The following is a 19278-nucleotide window of genomic DNA, read 5'->3' as shown; positions in this document are numbered from 1 at the left end:
GGCTGACATGAAGTGTTACGAATTCAAATAACCATTTCTTTTTTGTATGTAAATGTTTTTTTTGTTTTAAAAGACATAAATGTGTTGAAGTAATCTAAATTACATAAAGAAAATAATTTTGCTCGATATGACCACCTTTTGCCCTGAATATTGCTTTGATTTAGTAAAAAACATGCAAGTTGCACAAAAGTGCTGAACTTCCGAACATCGTGTTCTCTCAGAAAAAAAATTTCCCAACTGACCAGGTCGTATACTCCCGAAATGATGGTGTATACTTAACCGAGCTCACGTTCAAGCATTTGAGTCTACGAACGGCCAGTTATTTTCAACCTCAAGTAATGGATGGGCAGCTGCGACCGCCGATGGCCGCTCTCCAATCTTTTTCATCGAGCCTGTCGCCAAAGAAAATGCGACTTGCCATCGGGAAAATATTTTGGAAGCTGCATCGTTATATAAAGCACGTGTAAACCAAGACTGTCTTAATGTTCCGACTTCAATTGTTTTAAAAATTTCGATTGTTTTAAAAACTGAATTTCGGAACCTGGCAAGTCTACATGAGACCCACAATTTACTCACCTGTTCCTTAGCATATGGATTATCCAGTCTATTAGACTGAATAGTTGAGCAGTTCACTGGATGTCCTACTCTTTATCATGGCATCGATAATACATTCCATGGTTTTGAGCAGAAAGGACGTAAGGTTTATAGTTCTGAATCAATTAATTATTTTGAAGAAAATGACAAATCACGAAAGTAATTGAAAAATTCAGGTTCAATTAAAAAAATATTTGAATTAATTAATATTTTTAATTGCAGATTCTTAAATTTCAATCGCTATCAATATATGATTGATTCAATTAATTTTTTAATTGAAAATAGTTTTATTTTCAATTCAATTTTTAATTGAACAAATGTCAATACTATCCCTATGGAAGCGCTGGAGATTGTAGTTTTCAAACAACAAACAGCGACCATAATGAGAAAAACCAGAAGCCTATAAAACAACCCCGATCTTTCAAACCAAGCCTCGATAGATAAACAAGTATAAACGTGATAAGTTCGTCCGGGCCAAACCTTGGAAACCAACAACCATGAATTCTGCCAAAAATTTAATCAAAAAATTTTGTTGAAGGGCATAATTTTACTCTACGTATCAAATTTTTGGCAAACCAGGCAATAATTAAAGCTTCAAGGAAGTCATTTAAGGTAACAGACCGATTTATGTCGTACTTACACAGTTGTTGGAAGTCATAACAAAACACTTCATGCAAAATTTTAGCCAAAACTTGCGGCTTTTGAGAGCTCAAGAAGTCAAATCGGGAGATCGGTTTATATGGGAGCTATATCCAAATCTGAACCGATGTGGCCCATTTCCCATTCCCAAGGACCTATAAGAAGTCTCAGTGCAGGCGGATATTTTTATTCGTTCGATCAATATTTCGAGGTATTAGCAATGGAATGACCAGATTAGGATACCACAAATCCTATTGGGGTGGGTGTAAACATTTGGTGATTTTATTAAAAATGCGTACTAAAGTTTCATAATAAACCAATGTGTTAAATGTAATGAAAAATTTGAGAAAAAAATTTTAATTATACAAAAAACTTCAAGAAATATATATAAATTGTTCCCAAATATCTAAAAAGGTAAACAATTTAAATACTGTTAAATGAAAGATAAACTAAAGAGAATATAAAATAAAAATATAATGAATGAAATTATCGGAAAAAATACATTGTATGAATAAAAGAATCGAAAGAAACTTAAAAACATTGACATACGAATTTGCTATGAAATTTAAAGAAATTCTTCAAAACATCCTTCTTTATTGTCATATTAAAAGAAGTTGTGCCGTAGACACGGAAAATGCACTGTCTCGTCTTATTCATTGACTTCAGCAAAGCATTCGACACATTACCGCACAGTAATCTAGTAACTGTGCTGGTAAGAATTGGCATACGAGCCCACTATGTAGATAGGATACAGAGTAGAAAATACAGCGCTAAAATCGAAAGTAACTTAACCCAAGAAAAAAAATCGGAATTATGGCGTTCCACAAGGATCATTATTCATATTATACCTGATACCGGATTCATATTATGCCTGATGTACGCAAATGAAATGCTAAATCAAACAAAAACAGCAAGACATTTGCTTACGGCTTTATTTGTAAACAACAACAAACTGCAAACAGCAATAGATCATGTGCAAGATGAATTAATTAATATATTCAAATGGTGCAATGATAATGGTTTGAAAATAAACGCGAATAAAACGGCGCCACGAAATAATTCTTTCTGAAATAACTCTCCAAAAAGAAAATGAAATGTATTCCCAAAATTGGCGGGTTATTCCATTATGAAATTTGAAATTAATAATTCCCCAATAAATAAAATAAGTCCCAAAATAGAAAATAAAATAACCCCCAATAATTTTTTGGTCTTATTAAATATTTTAAAGATTGAAGCAGATTTGGTGAATTTGCTCAAACTATTAATTTTAATAATTCAGTATATATACAAATTCACATTTGAATAAACATCCGCGTTGAGTCTTCAGTTTTTGATCGACAATAGGGAGAATTATATATGTCAAATCCTTGAGAAATGGCATATGCTTGCAAACTATGACGGAATATGTTATAAGTTTGCAGGTGTTTAAGCGATAAAGGACAACTTTTGGCATTTCGTCTTTGCACACAATATATTCAAATTCAGCGGATCGTGTGGCATTCTTTTACCTGTTGATAGCTTAATCCTCAGATGAATTATTCTCTGGCAGTGGCCGCTGCAATTTGTTTTCCATAGAACATTTTCATTTTCGATTTTGGGGGGTTATTTCGTGGGGCCTTATTTCATAGAGCCGAATAAAACCAAGCTTATGCATTTAAAACTGCCACATCTCCCAACACACAAATATAACTATAATCTTCTATAATATAAACATTACTATGACTGCCTGCATAAAAATTCATTATCTATTCCACTCACAAATGCCGTATGTTATACCAAAATTGTGCTGGTTGAATAAGTACCTTGAAGTAATAATTTACCACAAATTTAATAGAAAAGTACGTAATCACAACCGGGCCAGTCTACTCATGCATAAATGCTGAGTGCCCATGATGGCAAGGCGATTTATTGGCGCCTGTAAATAACCAACGGCCATCACGTTCCTGCTGCGATAGGAGCAAGATGAGGGTCGTCACCTCATACATATAGAGTAGTGGCTACAAGAACAACCAAACAGGCGCATTGCTCCTTGGCGGAATCACAGTTTCTGGAAGCTACCCAATACCTACTATCTTGAACACTTTGCACATCAACATTTCAAATATTGATAATAAATTTAATAGATTTAATTCGCAATGAGGCGAACGAATCAAATGCACCCTAATTATTCAATGTAGAAAATCTCATGAATGTTAATGAATTGTTTTTAAATACTTATTCTTTACTTTCTACATTTTTCATAAGCCTTGCATACGGGAATTATTTGTCAAGCATTTAGAAAAAAATCTACTCCATAAAATTCTAAATTAAAAAAAATAATAAATAAATAAACAATTTTTTTTAATTTTAGATTTTTTTGTTATTATTTAATCATCTAAGTAAATAATAAAAAAAGAATAAAGCAAACAATAACACATACATCATAGAAAAAATCAGCAACAACATTTTTATGTGAAAGAGTTAATGCTCAAAGAACTTAGAGTGGACGACATTATTTATTGAAACATGTCCGTAGGTGCTTGACAAAGAGAATAATATAAATATTTATAGATTTTTACCAAATTCTTGGATTCTTGATTGAACCGTTGTGTGGAGCGGACGTTTTGTTATTTCGCTCCGCAAAAAATTTCCTGTAAATCGTAATAGGTCATCATTTTTGGAAGAAAAATTTAAGTCACTCAAGGAAAGCGGCAAATTGCAACATTGCAAATTTGGACCATGAACATTCCACTAAGGAACAGGGGCAAACTTCTCACATATCAATGAGTGCAGTCCGATTGAAGTTTAAGCTCAATGGTAAGGGGCCTCCTTGTTATAGCCGAGTTCGAACGGCGTGCCGCAATGCGATATCGCTTTGGAGAGAAGTTTTACATGGCATAGTGCCTCACAAATGTTGCCAGCATTAGGAGGGGAAAAACCACCGCTGAAAAATTTTTCTGATGGTCTCACCAGGGTTCGAACCAAGGCGTTCAGCGTCATGCTAACCTCTGCGGTACGGGGGCCTCCCTCAAGGATAGCTACGATAGTGTTACCCAAGGATATTATGGTCCTAAGACTCTCCCTAAATTGGGTTCGGGGATTCGCCGCACAGGCTACCCCAAAGACTACACGTCTAGATTCGGAAACTGCATCGCAGTCAGCCAAAAGGCTGCGGTTCCCCTGGAAGGTATCCCATGCCTAAAAACTAGGGCGAACAATCGTAAGATGGGAACACTTTTGCTAATGTCGCTGGAGGCTGTGAGAGAAGAACAGGGCTGCATACCTAGGAATAATTGAAGTGGGATAGTCAATGGAATGTCATCAGTATACTCTGAGAATCTTGCAGAATTTCTTGGGTCTTCTCCAGTTTGTGACGATGCAGGTTGGTATTGGGGTAGACAGAAACTAATTGTTTTCGGGGATCAACACTCAATTGAAATGTATCGTTGTGCGCTAAAAAAGATTGGTGAAATCTGGCCAGGTGCAGCACTGGATTTAGTCAAGAAGGAATATATTCCTTCTCGACCAATGGCGCATCCTTAGATACCAAGGATTCGCTCAAAACATGAAACGATATTTGGAAGACTATGGGAATGTAATCCCAACCTTTCCACCACCTACTGGAAAATTGGCAGATTGGATGAGGCTGATGGTGACCAGAGACATGCAGTATTCGTACAGAACTCCGGCTGTCTCGCAGACCTCAACAAGTCTGAAGGAGTTGTATCCTACGGTTTAAACAAGTTGAAACTGAAGGTCTATAGAAGCGGTGGGGTTGGGAAATCAAGAGACGACTCAGCAGTTGTTGCTGAACTCTTGGCTGTGGAACTTTCGACCACATCGTTAAAGTCAGGCGGGTTGCAGGAGACTGAAAATCTCCCTGACAGTATGGGATGGCACCGAAACGGGACTCGACAAGATCTTTGTGGATGGGCTGGGTTCAAGGTGTGCGCCAGCGCGGAAGCATGGAACTCAAAAGTACTTAGATATGCATCTAAGGAGGAATTGTCCACATCGCAAGTGCCCAGTGTCCAGAGGAAGGGTGGTTCCACAGCTTTCTCACCTGCCCTTGGATGCGTACGGAAGCTCACCATGACAAGATCTAACGAATCTTGTGAGGATGAACTCCTGGGAGAATCGGAAGGCGAGGCTAACACAGCAGTGGTGGAAGTCAGAATCCTGACTATAGTCCGGTTTCTACAGATAAATCTCCACCACTGTAAAGCCGCAAAGGGCCTTCCTGATGGCAGGTGGATTTGACGTGGTTCTTATGCAGGAACCATGGGTGTGTGGAGGAATGGTTCGTGGAAGAATTCCGGGATTTAAACTACTCAAGGGTACTGGGAATGGGATGCACAGAGCCTCTATTCTTGCAAAGAGTAGTCTAAATGTTTTTCTTCTTCCGTCGCTAAGCACTGAAGTTTTAGTAGTAGCCAGCCTTGAAATAATTAAGTCTCATTACTCTATATATGGCACACGATTCAGAGATGCCGCCTTCAAACCTTAAGTCGCTGGTTGAAGCCGCTTCTGTGGGGACGAATACAATGAGGAAGTGACGCTAATGCACATATCTAGATATGGGGAAGATCGGATGTTATCGAAAGGGGTGATCTGCTTATCGTATTTATTACAAGTTGCAATCTGGCGATTTGTAATAAAGTGTATAAACCGAACTTTATTACCAGGAACGGCCAGAAGGTACTACATATTACCTTTGTATCGAAATGTTGGATGAACAAAGCTTCTCTGATCATCGTTATATTAGTTTCAGCATTGGAGAAAATACTGCAGAAGGGGTCCCTCGGCTAAACAAAAGAAAGACGAATTGGGATAAATTTCGGCACAAATTTTGCACGTCTATCCCTTCTAGATAAGAAAAGGAAGTGAAAACTGTTGAGGATAGATACATAATGGTCAAGCTGATCACGAACGTCTTGCATGACTCGCTTGTGTCAGCATGTCCTAGTGCCAGTACCCCAGAGCTGGTTGGTCTAAGGAAGGACTGCAGAAAACTCTTCGACATAGCAAAAGCCATAAGAGCATCACACGACTAGGGCATCCATAAGGCTAAGCTAAGAAAATATAGATCCGTGGAAGATATAACTGAGGCCTGCAGTCTAAGGAATAGGTCTTCGAGACCTATTACGGTGGGGTGTATTCAGAAGTCAGTGAAAATATGGACAATGTCTAGTGAGGAAACACTAGCACTACTCGTTGATACACATTTCCCGTAATATTCTCCAACGAACAACGAGGCGCCAGAAGAGGTTGTCACTGGTATGCATTCGTCGGAGGCTATTAGGAAAATTGTGTCTGAGGCGAAAATCCTTTGAACGATAAGAAGTTTTGACTCCTTTAAGTCGCCAGGACCTGATGATGTATCACCTGATGAATTACTAGCTGTGTCTGATAGACTGGTTTCTTGGCTTAGGGAGATATACTCTGCTTGTATCAGAATGTCATATACACCTGTGGGATAGAGGGACACGAAGGTCATTTCCATTTCGAAAGCAGGAAAATCTTACCACACGGAGGCGAATGATTTTCAAGAAAAGACGTAAAAGTTGTCGCGTATGCGTGGCGATGACGTGGCAATTGCGGTAAGGGGAAAGTTTCCCAGCACTCTAAGAGATATACTTGAGGAAGTTCTCCGTTCCATTGTTCCCTTTACAGAAAGCGAAAAATGCGTGGGTGTTGTGCTAGACAGGAAATTTAACTTCAAAACCAACATTTTGGAAAGGGCAAGATAGGCAACTCTTGCGCAATAAACCTGCAAGAGAGCCATTGGGTATATACTGCAGTTGCCAGACCCATAATGCAATATGGTGTTGTGGTCTGGTGGACAGCACTTCAAAAGTCCATCTACTGTTCAATACTTAACCGGATCCAAAGAATTGCTTGTTTGTGTATCACAGCCGCAATGCGCCGACACCAGCTAATGAACTGAATTAAATGCTACATGCTATGCCTCTGGACATAGTAACTACACAAATTGCTGCGACCACTACCGTGAGGTTAAGGGAGCTTTCTCATTGGCCATGTGGCGGTTACGGACACTGTGTTATCCTTGATACAATATCCGATGTTCCAGGCAGTGTGGATTACACCCTACCTGAGCCGCTGTTTGATAAAAAGTACTGTACCACTAGTCCTTATAGAACTGATTGGAACTACGATCAAGCGGAGATCCTTGCAATTAAGGAAGTGGTGTAATGGCTAAGATATAACGTCATAACGACGATTGGCACAAATATCTTCTCAAACAGCTAGGCAGCCATTAAATCCCTGGATAACGTATTTCTGAACACAAAAACCGCCCTCGACTGTCGCGTTAGTTGTTACCAGTATGCGTACTATCATGTAGAAATTAAATTTATGACGTACTTCCCTTTTTCCATCAAAATATATAGGTTGTAAAAAGATGCAACATTTTACATTTTTTCAGAAAAATATTTTTCCTTGGCTTGTTTAACGAAAAATTATAATAAAAACTACAACAGGCAACTTATATTATTATTTCTATACTATTCTGTAGACACAGAACAATCCGTTTTTCTATATGAGTTAGTAACATACAGCCAATACATACATATAAATGTTCGCCAAGTCACTGATGCGAAAATGCCACACCTGTCTAAAATGGGTTTTAAACTCTTCGGTTCAAAAATTACAGAATTTTCGACCAGTAAAAAACGATTGTAAGCCACAGTGCGACATGCGATAATTTTTAGTTTGTTTGAGAAATTTTTCTTTAAACTGTGATATTTACTGTGTTTTATTTAGTACTATATAGTTTAAACTGCCATTAATCTTTGCTTATTATCTGTTACTGCATTCTATAAATAACTTACCTGTACAATTTGCACTGTTGATGGTACCGTTGTTGATGGTACCGTTTATCATACCTTCAAAAAGGATATGCAATATATAAATTTTGTTAATTGAGTAGATATACTATATTATTCCTCCACTAAAGCAAATTCTAAAACGTTCACATAAACGTATTTTTTAGGTGATACCAACTTGCGTCTACCTGATGTCTCGTATCGCAGTTCATATGGAAATTGAAGGGACTGAGCAGTGTCCCTCGCAGGTTATGTTAGCCGCGGCATTAGGATGTGAGGAGTTGGGAATAGCAAACAAATTACTTGCCCAAAGTATATTTGGACTTTGGATGACCAGTGCGCTTCTTGAAATTCAACTTAAAGCTCACCACCGGCCATATGTGGTTCGTGCTTCTTGGCAAAACTTATTGGAAAAATTCAGTCATGCCAACCGTATCGAAAAAAGGTTTGACGAGCCAATGGTGATGCTGAAGCGAAATGTTTTCTTCTCAAGAAAGGACGAGGAAAAAATTAAGTAAGTTTTTCCTGCAACTCAACTAAACTTATTAGTTTTTTCTCTTTTTTTAGCAATATAATAAGTTGTTTTCTTATACCCTAGCAATTAGCAACCCGTTGCTACAAACTTATCATTTTATTCTCTCGTTTCTCTGGTACACTGAAAAGAATTGGCCCAATATTTAAAATGTTTCCTTATACGTAGGATTTAAGCAATGAAAATGAGCCAAGGGCCAAATAAAGATGCTTTCCTTAAATTTAATTTTCTCTTTACAAACGCACATGACCATCCGTTTTACATTTTGACAGCTGATTGATTCTTATTTTACTTCATAGATGACTGTCCAATTATTATTTTTTGAAAAATCCTTTTTTAAACTTAGTATCTTAACCTAAAAAATTTAACATTTAAAGACGCTACGATTTGTAAGGCTATTTTGCGTCTTTAACTATGGTTTACTGTTGTCTTGTCACAAAGTCAAATTCCTAACTTGCAATGCACATTTAAGGATTTATTAACCTACCATTTAAAATAAAAATTTCCAGTATGAAGGAAAATATTTTTCACCAAAGGAAATGTTTCCTTAAAAAGTTGACAAATTAATCATCCTTAAATAAAGTATGCTAATCTTTGGCTTGAATCTTTAAAATTAGGACAAAACTTTTTTCAGTGTATCAATAGATCGGATAAAAGGCCAAAATGCGTCTGTTCGCTATATAGCAGCCATTGATTTCACGTAAGCAAACAAGTTATTTTTATAAACAGACTAAACATGTTATAACGAAAAGGTAGCATCCATCAAACATCTGAGTACAATTTTTTTTTCGGAAAGTACATTATCTGCCAACCAGTATTCATAACGATCGTTTGTATCTGTGCAATATAGTTAAGAACCATAACACACAACGAAAAATGGTGCGAACTAGTAACATGCTAAAATCAGAGTTGTACAAACCACTGATTTGACAGATAGTGCACTCGATTTCTTGCTGTTGAGCAACTGCACTTACTTGTATCGATATATCTTGCAGTCATGTAGCTCTCAGATGTCAATATTCTAGAAAGCTTGTGAAATTTATGGATGCCTGTGTATTTAATAAATGCCGAAACAGAATGAGCGGTTAGGCCTTATTTCGTCGAAGCCGAGAAAACTAAATACAGCTAAATATACGGCAAACCAGAGTGACGACCACTTTCAGGCGACTTGTCTGCAAATGTTAAACTTTGCGAGTTGCCCACTTCACATGTCTTTCCCTCTATTTCAGAGTTGCATTCGCCCCATTATGTGAGCTTGCTTATTTTTTTTTTCTTTTTTTAAAAATCTACAATTTTAACACAAACCACAAATGCTAGGTTCGTAAATTATCTCAGGAAAATAGATATATGTGTATTGTGTAAAATTGTGTTAAAAATGCATTTCTTGGTTTTAATGATAATGTTTCTTTACTCATATATATAACAACACATCCCTGTAGTCCGCTTAGCTAGCCTCGTTTTTGATACCCCTTTTTTTAATGTTGGACTTCCAAAAACCTAGGTAGTGTCTCAGTTTATAAGATTTTGAAGTTTTGTAATAATTGCGAACAAAATTTCATAAAACTGTTCCATTGTGTGAAGAAAGTACCAAATAGTACCAAGAATAACAATACATCGGAAAAATCATTAAGTCGCCTAATTTTGAGCGCTTTAGCTCAATTCGTAAAGAAGGCCATTATGTTTTAGTACCCAAATGTACGATTTTGAAAAAAAACGGGTCGCCCAAAATTTATAGTCAAGGTGTAGCTGTATCCCCACTTTGAGAGCTTAACTTCAAACTGTAAAGAGAGTATAATTTTGTATATTTTAGTACCTAAATGCACGAATTAATAACAAATCGTCTAGCCGCCCAATACTAGCCGTATCCTAATTTTTAATGCTCTAGTTCAATTCGTAAAGAATTTACCATTTTGTACGTTTTAGTACCTAAATCGTAGTGGCGCTTGCACTGGTTATAATTAATTTTCCAATTATTTTCTGTTTCTTAAATTTAACTGATTTTCCTATTTTCATTTAAATTAAATAAAAACGCCATATGTCTAATCATAGCCGGATTGTTTAAAAACTGATCTACCAATGTCTTGACATTTTCACGTCGTTTATTGGTTTAATTTTTCTTTTTTCCTGGAATGCAAGCCGTTATTTAAAGCTTTACCTAGGCTTCGATTGTCCAAAACCAGAGGTACTCTGCCATTTCATTTTGTCAACAAACAGGCTGGGCTGAACTTTGGATATCCACTTCCTCGAATATATGTACTAACCACCTTTCGTCATAATACGGTGAAAATTCATCATTTATGAATCCATAGCAGTCCGATCTTCAGGAAGGCAATGATAGGGTCTAACACAACTCATTGTACCAAATTCATTGATTAAAAGTGCTCCTTTTCTGGTCCTAAGAACTTACAGCGGGAGATTGGTACATGTATATGGTAGCTTTATCCAAATATAACCCGATCTTTACCATAATAATAGAACTCATTGAACTAGGTTAATAAATTCACCTTTTATGGGCCTACAAGCTTATATCGGGAGATCGGTACATATGGCAACTACATCCAAATCTGGACCGATCTGGGCCGTATTGAACAGAGGTGTTGAGGAGCATAGTTTATTTCGCTGTATCAAATTTCACCGATATCAGGCAAAAATTTTGGCTTTTATGGGCCCAAGACCTTAAATCGATAAATTGGTCTACATGGCAGTTAAAAACGAAACATAGACCGACCTTAAACATACTCCGTACGAATGTCGAGGAGCCTAACACAACTCGTTGTACCAAATTTCTGCGAAATCGGACAAAAAAAAACCTATTATGGGTCCAAGATTTTAAATCGGGAGATCTGTCTATGTGGCAGCTATGTCTAAATCTGGACCGATTTGAACCAAGTTAAACAAGGACGTTACTGTCCCAAGTTTCAGTGAAATCGGACAGATTTTGAAAAATAGTTTTCTGGTAAACCGATTTCTATTTTGCAATTTAAAATAAGAAAAATTTTTACTTAATTAATTTTAACTTATAAAAGTACTGATTAATTAAACCGAATATAAAGTCTAATTACTCAATCTTCAGCACGAAATACTTAGAGATATTTGTAGAAAGATGGAGTTTTTCATGCAGGATATCCGTCGAAAACATCCTGTGCCTTTTACGAAACCAGGTTTTAGCCTCCAAGGGGGTATCGGAATTAGAGGAGATAGAAAATAGCGATATGGGAGAATTTTTAGATTCCACTAATGATGAAATTTCTGCCCTTAACTTCAACTGCTGGAATTGTTACCAATTGGGACACAGATACCAAGATTGTCATTGAGATAGGACTGTGTTTTGTTATGGTTGCTGGTCTCCTAATGTTTATAAGCCAAATTGCCCCAAATGTTGTTCAAAAAATGGCCGAACAGTTGCACAGAGGAGTGCACTGGTACAGGCGAAACCAATTGAGATAGACAGGAAGTAGTTATATTGAAAAGACGATTGAATAATAGCAGTAGCAGTTGTGAACCCACGCAAGGATGAAAATGATTGTAATAATAACAAACTACGTACAATAAAACTTTTTCACGTTTAAAAGAGTTTAAAAGAATATTACGAGGCTAGGAACAGAATTTTTAATAAGAATTATGAAATTAAGAAACCAACAAGATCAGCCAATCGAATGCGTTCGTTTTTTTTTTTTTAAGTCTATAGATAATAAATACCCTTACAGACTAATAACAATATATTTACAAATGTATTAAAGTAAGAATTTAAAAATAATATAATTTTCCTTTTTAAACTTTCTTGATTCTCAGATTCTCAGATTGATCTATTTATAATTACTTTCAGTTGATTAAATTGATAACATAGGTGCCGAAAAGGATCATTATTGGCGTAGTTGGTTTTATAATAAGAAATTTTCAAAAGATCAAAATATCTGGTAGGTCTGATAGGAACGTTAAAGAAAATTCGACTCAAAAGAAAGCAGGAATCTATTTGGCCATGAATTAATTTTGTCAAAAACGTAATGTTTAGCATGGTTCTACGACTTTTTAATGTAGGAAGCTTAATAAGATTTAATCGGTACTCATACGAAGGTAATGAATTTCTGTCCCACCCATTTCGACGGAGACAAAATAGTAGAAATTGTTTTTGAACTGATTCTATCAAATCAGAATGAATATTGTAGTACGGATCCCATACCACTGAACCGTACTTGAGATTACTTCTATCTAACGACGTGTATAAGTTTTTCGTCACAGAGAAATCGTTAAGTTCTTTACTTCAGCGTTTCGTGAAGCCAAGAGCACTACGTGCTTTGTTTACAACCATTGATATGTGTTGTCGGAAGTTTAAGCGTTGATCTATGATCTAAAGCTATAGACTATTTCAATTTGATTGGAATCCAAAAAGTAGCTAGTTTCAAGAGAGACTCTGTTCATCAGAGTCTCTCGTTGATCTGAAGATCTTTACATCATCTGCATACATCAAAATATTCGAGTACTTTAAAGTAAAAGGGAGATCGTTTATGAACAAACAAAACAGCACGGGGCCAAGGTGACTACCCTGTGGAACACCTGAAGAGACAACAATTGATTTGGAAACTGCAGTACCAAATTTAACTCTTTGAGTACGTCCAGTCAGATATGACTTGATCCACTTTAGTAACGATGGACTGAAACCAATAAGATCTATTTTTCTTAATAGAAGGTTGTGGTTGACTTTATCAAATGCTTTACTAAAATCGGTATATATAGTATCCGTTTGGTAGCGTTCCCTAAAGCCATCGTTGACCAAACAAGTAAATTCTAAAATATTTGTTATCGTCGATTTCCGGAACCCATGCTGGTAGGGAGACAATATGTGAAATAGTGTCAGTCAGAATTTTCTCTAATTGCTTCGGAATAGCATTCAAAATTGAAATGCCCCTTTAATTAGATACCTCATTGCGATTTCCGGCTTTATATAACGGTCTTATATAAGATTGCTTCCACAATTCTGGCAGATATCCATGCTTTAATGAACTGTTGAAAAGTGTACAAAGGGGATACGAAAGTTCGAGAGCGCAATGCTTTAAAATGTTCGATGGAATTCCATCTGGACCGGAATTAAAAGTATCTTCGGTGACCTAAAATTCTCAAGTACTAGGTTTTCGCCAATCTCAGACACGTCTATAAAAGCTTAATTGTTGATTGTGTATGGATACGTTCCACATAAATCATAATAATTATCTGAGTAGGTAGTGCTAAAAAAGTCAGCAAAGATGTCGGCAATGCCTGAATCGTTATCAGCTACTTTAGCTTTATATCTAAGAAAATTCGGTAAACTATTACCACGACGCTTTGAATTCACAAATTTGTAGAAGGATTTGGGATTTAATTTCAATTGATTTCTAATTTTATTCAAATAACTACCATATGCCAAAATGTTCTCTTTATTATATTCGCATCTTGTTAATGAATACATCGAAACGTTGACCCTGAGCGTTTAAACCTTTTATATAATTTATTCTTCTTGTTCTTCAGCCTAGAAAGATTGGTTGTATTCCATGGAGGACCAGATGCGTTGCAAAAAAGTAGGTTTAGGGACAGATTGAGAAATAAAGTCAAGTAGCACAGTATACAAAATTGAAATCATTGCATATCTTTAGATCTAAAAATTTCATTCCAATGAACAGATGAGAGTAGGGAGTTCAGTTTGGTGTAAGCAGTTTAAGCAACACAGTACACTTTTTCAATTGCTACATCTCTTTTAACTTTAGAAGTGGGATAGGGTATAAGTAATTTGAGTGTCGGATGATATCTATCCTCAGGACTTACAACCGGATCATTAAAATTTAAACATAGCTCAGATGGTTGATTAACGAAAACAAGATCGAGTAATTTAGAAAATGATTTGTTTATGTTATCACGGGAATCTTAGCTGAAAGGTACCGGGCGCGTCCACAGGTTGCGGATGGTGTAAAGATCCGTCCTATACGGAGTAGCTGCAAATGCGGCCGCAGGCGGTTTCGATTTTCGAGAAGAGAGTTTCAGTGAGGAGTCAGGTGGCACTGGCTTTTAATTAAATACTGAGTGCCAAATATACTCGAGATGACAAGGCGAGTTACTGGAGCATTCAAATAACCAATGACCAACATCAGCGTCTGTTCTCAGGTTAAGAGCGGCTGGAGGCGAGCGTCGGATCTTGGAGCAAGCGGCTCGCCACAACGAGGGATACATGTGCAATCCCACAAAACAAAAAAAAAAAAAAACGAAAAAAGGACCATGATTTGCGGATCTGCACCTGAAATGTCCGCACCCTTTATAGAGAAGGTGCAGTATACGCGCTGGCGGATGTATTAGAGAAGTACAAGACAGATAATACCGCCTTACAGGAAGTGCGATTGACTAGGAATGGCGTCACAACAACACCAAACGGTGACGAACTATACTATAGCTGCCATAACACGAGGCATGAATTTGCCTGTGGATTTGTGGTTAGCCGGAGACTGAAACATCTTGTCTCGAGCTTTACTCCGGTGGATGAGAGTTCAGCCACAATCCGCATAAAAGCCAAATTCTTCAACATCAGCCTTATTTGTGCTCGTGCCCCGACGGAAGACAAAGACGAGCAGACCAAGGATATTTTCTACGAGCGCCTAGAGAGAGAATATGACCGCTGCCTCGCCCATGATATTAAAATCGTTCTGGGAGATTATAATGCGAAGATAGGGAAAAAAGACATTTTTGGTCCAACAGTCGGAAAGTTAAGCCTCCACGAGATAACGTCCAGTAATGGGTTGAGGATGATAGATTTCGCCGCGGCAAAAAACATGATAGTTAGTAGCACCAGATTTCAACATAAAAATATTCACAAAGACACATGGCTGTCACCCGATCAAAACACGAGAAACCAAATTGATCACGTTGTGATAGATGGAAGGCATTTATGCAGCGTGTTAGATGTACGATCCATCCGTGGAGCGAATATAGATTCGGATCATTACCTTAATTTTGTAATTTATTTATTCACACCCGCACAACAAGAATATAAAATTCTTATAATTAAAGTGCGGGTAGTATCTCCAACAATTGTACATAGTAAACACTTAAAACTAAGAATGTATAGCTATACAATACATCACAGATTTTGAATGAATAACTTACTAACGGAAAAAACTAACATTTGTGGCTTTGTAGATTTGAATCTAAAAGAAAAAAAAAACAAAAGTAAATTTATCAATTAAAGAGGAATTAATAGACTTAGTTGATCCGAAAAAAAATAATTTAGGTAAGTATAAAAGAATAAAAATATATATATAAATGAGTCTTAACATTCATCAACTTAATGCAGTAAGATGTTTCCAAAGTCTGGTTTTAAATGTTGCCGAGTTACTGAGTAATTGCAGATAGTTAGGAAGTGAATTCCAGAGACGTACAGCGAATATGAACATATGCCAATCAGAAACAAGCCTCCAATACATTTCGGAAATGATTTTTTTTACCTCTAGTAGATCTGGCGAAATCAATAAATCCATACTGATATTGTGGTGTCTGCGTGTAGATCAGTTTATGCAGGAAAGTAAGCGATCTCAGGTACAACAAGTGCTGTAAGGAGACGCCATACAGAGATAAAGAGTATTCAGAGATGGAATCGCGCCGTCTCAAGCCAAATACATAACGTGTAACGCTATTAAAATTGGTGTTTAGCTTACGTCTACTTGCTGAGTCGCAATTAGCAAACAACTCACAGCCGTAGAGAATGCCAGGAACAAAATAAGTCTTTGCCAAGAGAGACCTAACCCGCAGCGGAGTAACCGACTGAGTGGCCCAGAGAGCACGCAATTTTGAATATCCCTGACCAACGACATCATGATTAAGCAGACGTATGTTTTCAGCAATCTCATCCCTCGGACTGCCGATATATATTTGTTCATCGTCAGCGTACATATGTATGTACCTCACAATAAAACAATTGACCCGCCAAGTCGTTACTGTACAATGAAAAGAGAAGAGGACCCAGAATTGATCCGTGAGGAACACCTTTTAAAACAAGCAGAGGTGCCGATAGAGAAGATTTATAACTGACGGACTGAGTGCGGTGTGACAGGTACGACAAAATAAGACCAACGGACGTTGAAGAAAAATTGTAAATGTGTCTCATCTTATCACATAACAAGGAATGATCCACAGTGTCAAATGCCTTAGAATGGTCAAGAAGAACAAGGAAATTTATCTTGTCATTCTCCAAATTGGCCCTGATCCTCTCAGTGACCTCTGCCAAGGCAGTTACGCAGCTGTGGTTAGGTCGAAATCCGGACTGTCTCACATATAACAAGGAGTTCTCGTTGACAAAAGACGACATTTGCAAATACAACAATTTCTCAAAGACCTTTGACAAGTAACAAATAATCGCAATTGGTCTATATTCCTTGGAATTTTTAGGCAGTGGGATGACTTTGGCAAATCCTATTGAAAACATAGGTTACATGAGGAAAATTAAGGGGGAGCAAGAGTCTTACAAATCTAGGATCAATGCCATCAGATCCGACAGCGTTAGACTTTACAGTCGCGACGCACTCAAGGACATCGGTGGGACCAATACAGCTGAAGCCAAAACCAGAGTCGTCATCGAGGGAGGAGGAGATATTGAAGACATAGAAATTGGGATCAACTGGGATCTGTGGGACATTAACAAAGGCATCGTTAAGCCCATTGATGTCCAAGTTTGTTGAACATCTATAAGTATCTTTCCCAATTCCTATGTCTCGAATAATCTTCCACGTTCTCTTGGAGCCTATTGCAGAAGTAAAGCGTCTGTAATAGAAGTCTTTCTTCGCTATCTTAATCAACTTATTGACACGGTCTTTTGCTGAGCGAAAGGCATCATGTAACTCAGGCGTCCTGAAACGTCTCCACCTGCGATGCGACATATTCCTCACGTGAATAGCCGAACGAATATCCCGGGAGAACCGCGGTTTCGATCTGGAGGACACTTCTCTAGTCTTAAGTGGAACCGTAAGTTCCTGTAGGTCACGGATATTCCTCTGTAGAAAGTCAGTTTGTTCATCGATAGTTTCCATACGAAATATCAGATCCCAGTCGATGAGCACAGCACTCGAAAGCAAAAGATCATGGTCGAGACGAGCAAAGTCTCTATATGAATAAGTTTCCCTAGTCCTGGTGAGCTCAAATTCATAACATAAGAAGTTAAATCGTGCAAACTTCGGCCGGGCCGAATCTTATATACCCTCCACCATGGATCGCATTTGTCGAGTTCATTTCTCGGCATCTCTTCTTAGGCAGAAAAAGGATATAAGAAAAGATTTGCTCTGCTATTAGAGCGATATCAAGATATGGTCCGGCTTGGACCACAATTAAATAATATGTTGGAGACCTGTGTAAAATGTCAGCTGATTCGAATAAGAACTGCGCCCTTTGGGGGCTCAAGAAGAAAAATAGAAAGATCGATTTATATGGGAGCTGTATCAGGCTATAGACCGATTCAGACCATAATAAACACGTATGTTGATGGTCATGAGACGATCTGTCGCACAAAATTTCAGGCAAATCGGGTAATAAATGCGACCTCTAGAGGCTCAAGAAGTCAAGATCCCAGATCGGTTTATATGGCAGCTATATCTGGTTATGAACCGATTTGAACCTTATTTGACATAGTTGTTGAAAGTAAGAATAAAATACGTCTTGCAAAATTTCAGTCAAATCGGATAGGAATTGCGCCCTCTAGAAGCTCAAGAAGTCAAGACGCCAGATCTGTTTATATGACAGCTATATCAGGTTATGAACCGATTTGAACCATACTAGGCACAGTTGTTGGATATCATAATGAAATACTTCGTGAAAAAATTCGTTCAAATCGGATAAGAATTGCGCCTTCTAGAGGCTCAAGAAGTCAAGACCTAAGATCGGTTTATATGACAGCTACATCAGGTATGGGCCGATTTGAACCATACTTGGCACAGTTGTTGGATATAATAACAAAACACGTCTTGCAAAATTTCATTCCAATCGAATAAGAATTGCGCACTCTAGAGGCTCAAGAAGTCAAGACCCAAAATCGGCTTATATGGCAGCTATATCAAAAGATGAACCGATTTGGACAATACTCTGCACAGTTGTTGAATATCATAACAAAACAAGTCGTGCAAAATTTCATTCCAATCGGATAAGAACTGCGCACTCTAGAGGCTCAAGAAGTCAAGACCGAAGATCGGTTTATATGACAGCTATATCAAAACATGGACCGATATGGCCCATTTACAATACCAACCGGCCTACACTAATAAGAAGTTAGCGTGCTTTCGACAGACAGACGGACGGACGGACATGGCTAGATCGACATAAAATGTCGCGACGATCAAGAATATATATACTTTATGGGGTCTCAGACGAATATTTAGAGTAGTTACAAACAGAATGACGAAATTAGTATACACCCCATCCCATGGTGGAGGGTATAAAAAGATCAAGTCATGGTTCGAAAAACATGAGGTTGACAGTTGGTCGTATAGGAGGACTTTAGAAGTGTCACTAACAAAGTATAGATCGAGAAGCGTGCTGAAGGATGCGGAAAAATGCGTGGGAATTGTTGAATTGACAGGCAAAAGCTTCAAGGAAGACATTTCAAATGTCAAGCCCGTGTCCTGTAAAACGATAGAGTTGAAGTCCCAAGCAACCACAATGTCTGAGTAAGCAAGAGAGAGAGGTTCA

General features: G+C 37.6%; 1 protein-coding gene across 12 annotated transcripts in view; it reads left to right on the top strand.

Annotated features, from left to right (window-relative positions):
- The window catches only part of LOC106093487 (putative FERM domain-containing protein FRMD8P1), a 251624-nt gene that overhangs the window by 108035 nt on the left and 124311 nt on the right, over positions 1-19278 (top strand). For all 12 annotated transcript variants that reach the window (XR_009397261.1, XR_009397258.1, XR_009397255.1 and 9 more), the window contains one exon: positions 8225-8571. Coding sequence is in view for 2 of the 12 variants with exons in the window: in XM_059363446.1 (XP_059219429.1) it covers positions 8225-8571 (347 nt within the window). In the remaining 10 variants the exon portion in view is untranslated. The remainder of the gene's footprint in view (positions 1-8224; positions 8572-19278) is intronic.

This window comes from Stomoxys calcitrans, chromosome 2 (genome assembly GCF_963082655.1).
Source record: "Stomoxys calcitrans chromosome 2, idStoCalc2.1, whole genome shotgun sequence".
In the NCBI taxonomy this organism is placed as follows: domain Eukaryota; kingdom Metazoa; phylum Arthropoda; class Insecta; order Diptera; family Muscidae; genus Stomoxys; species Stomoxys calcitrans.
This window is presented reverse-complemented; position numbering and strand designations above follow the sequence as displayed.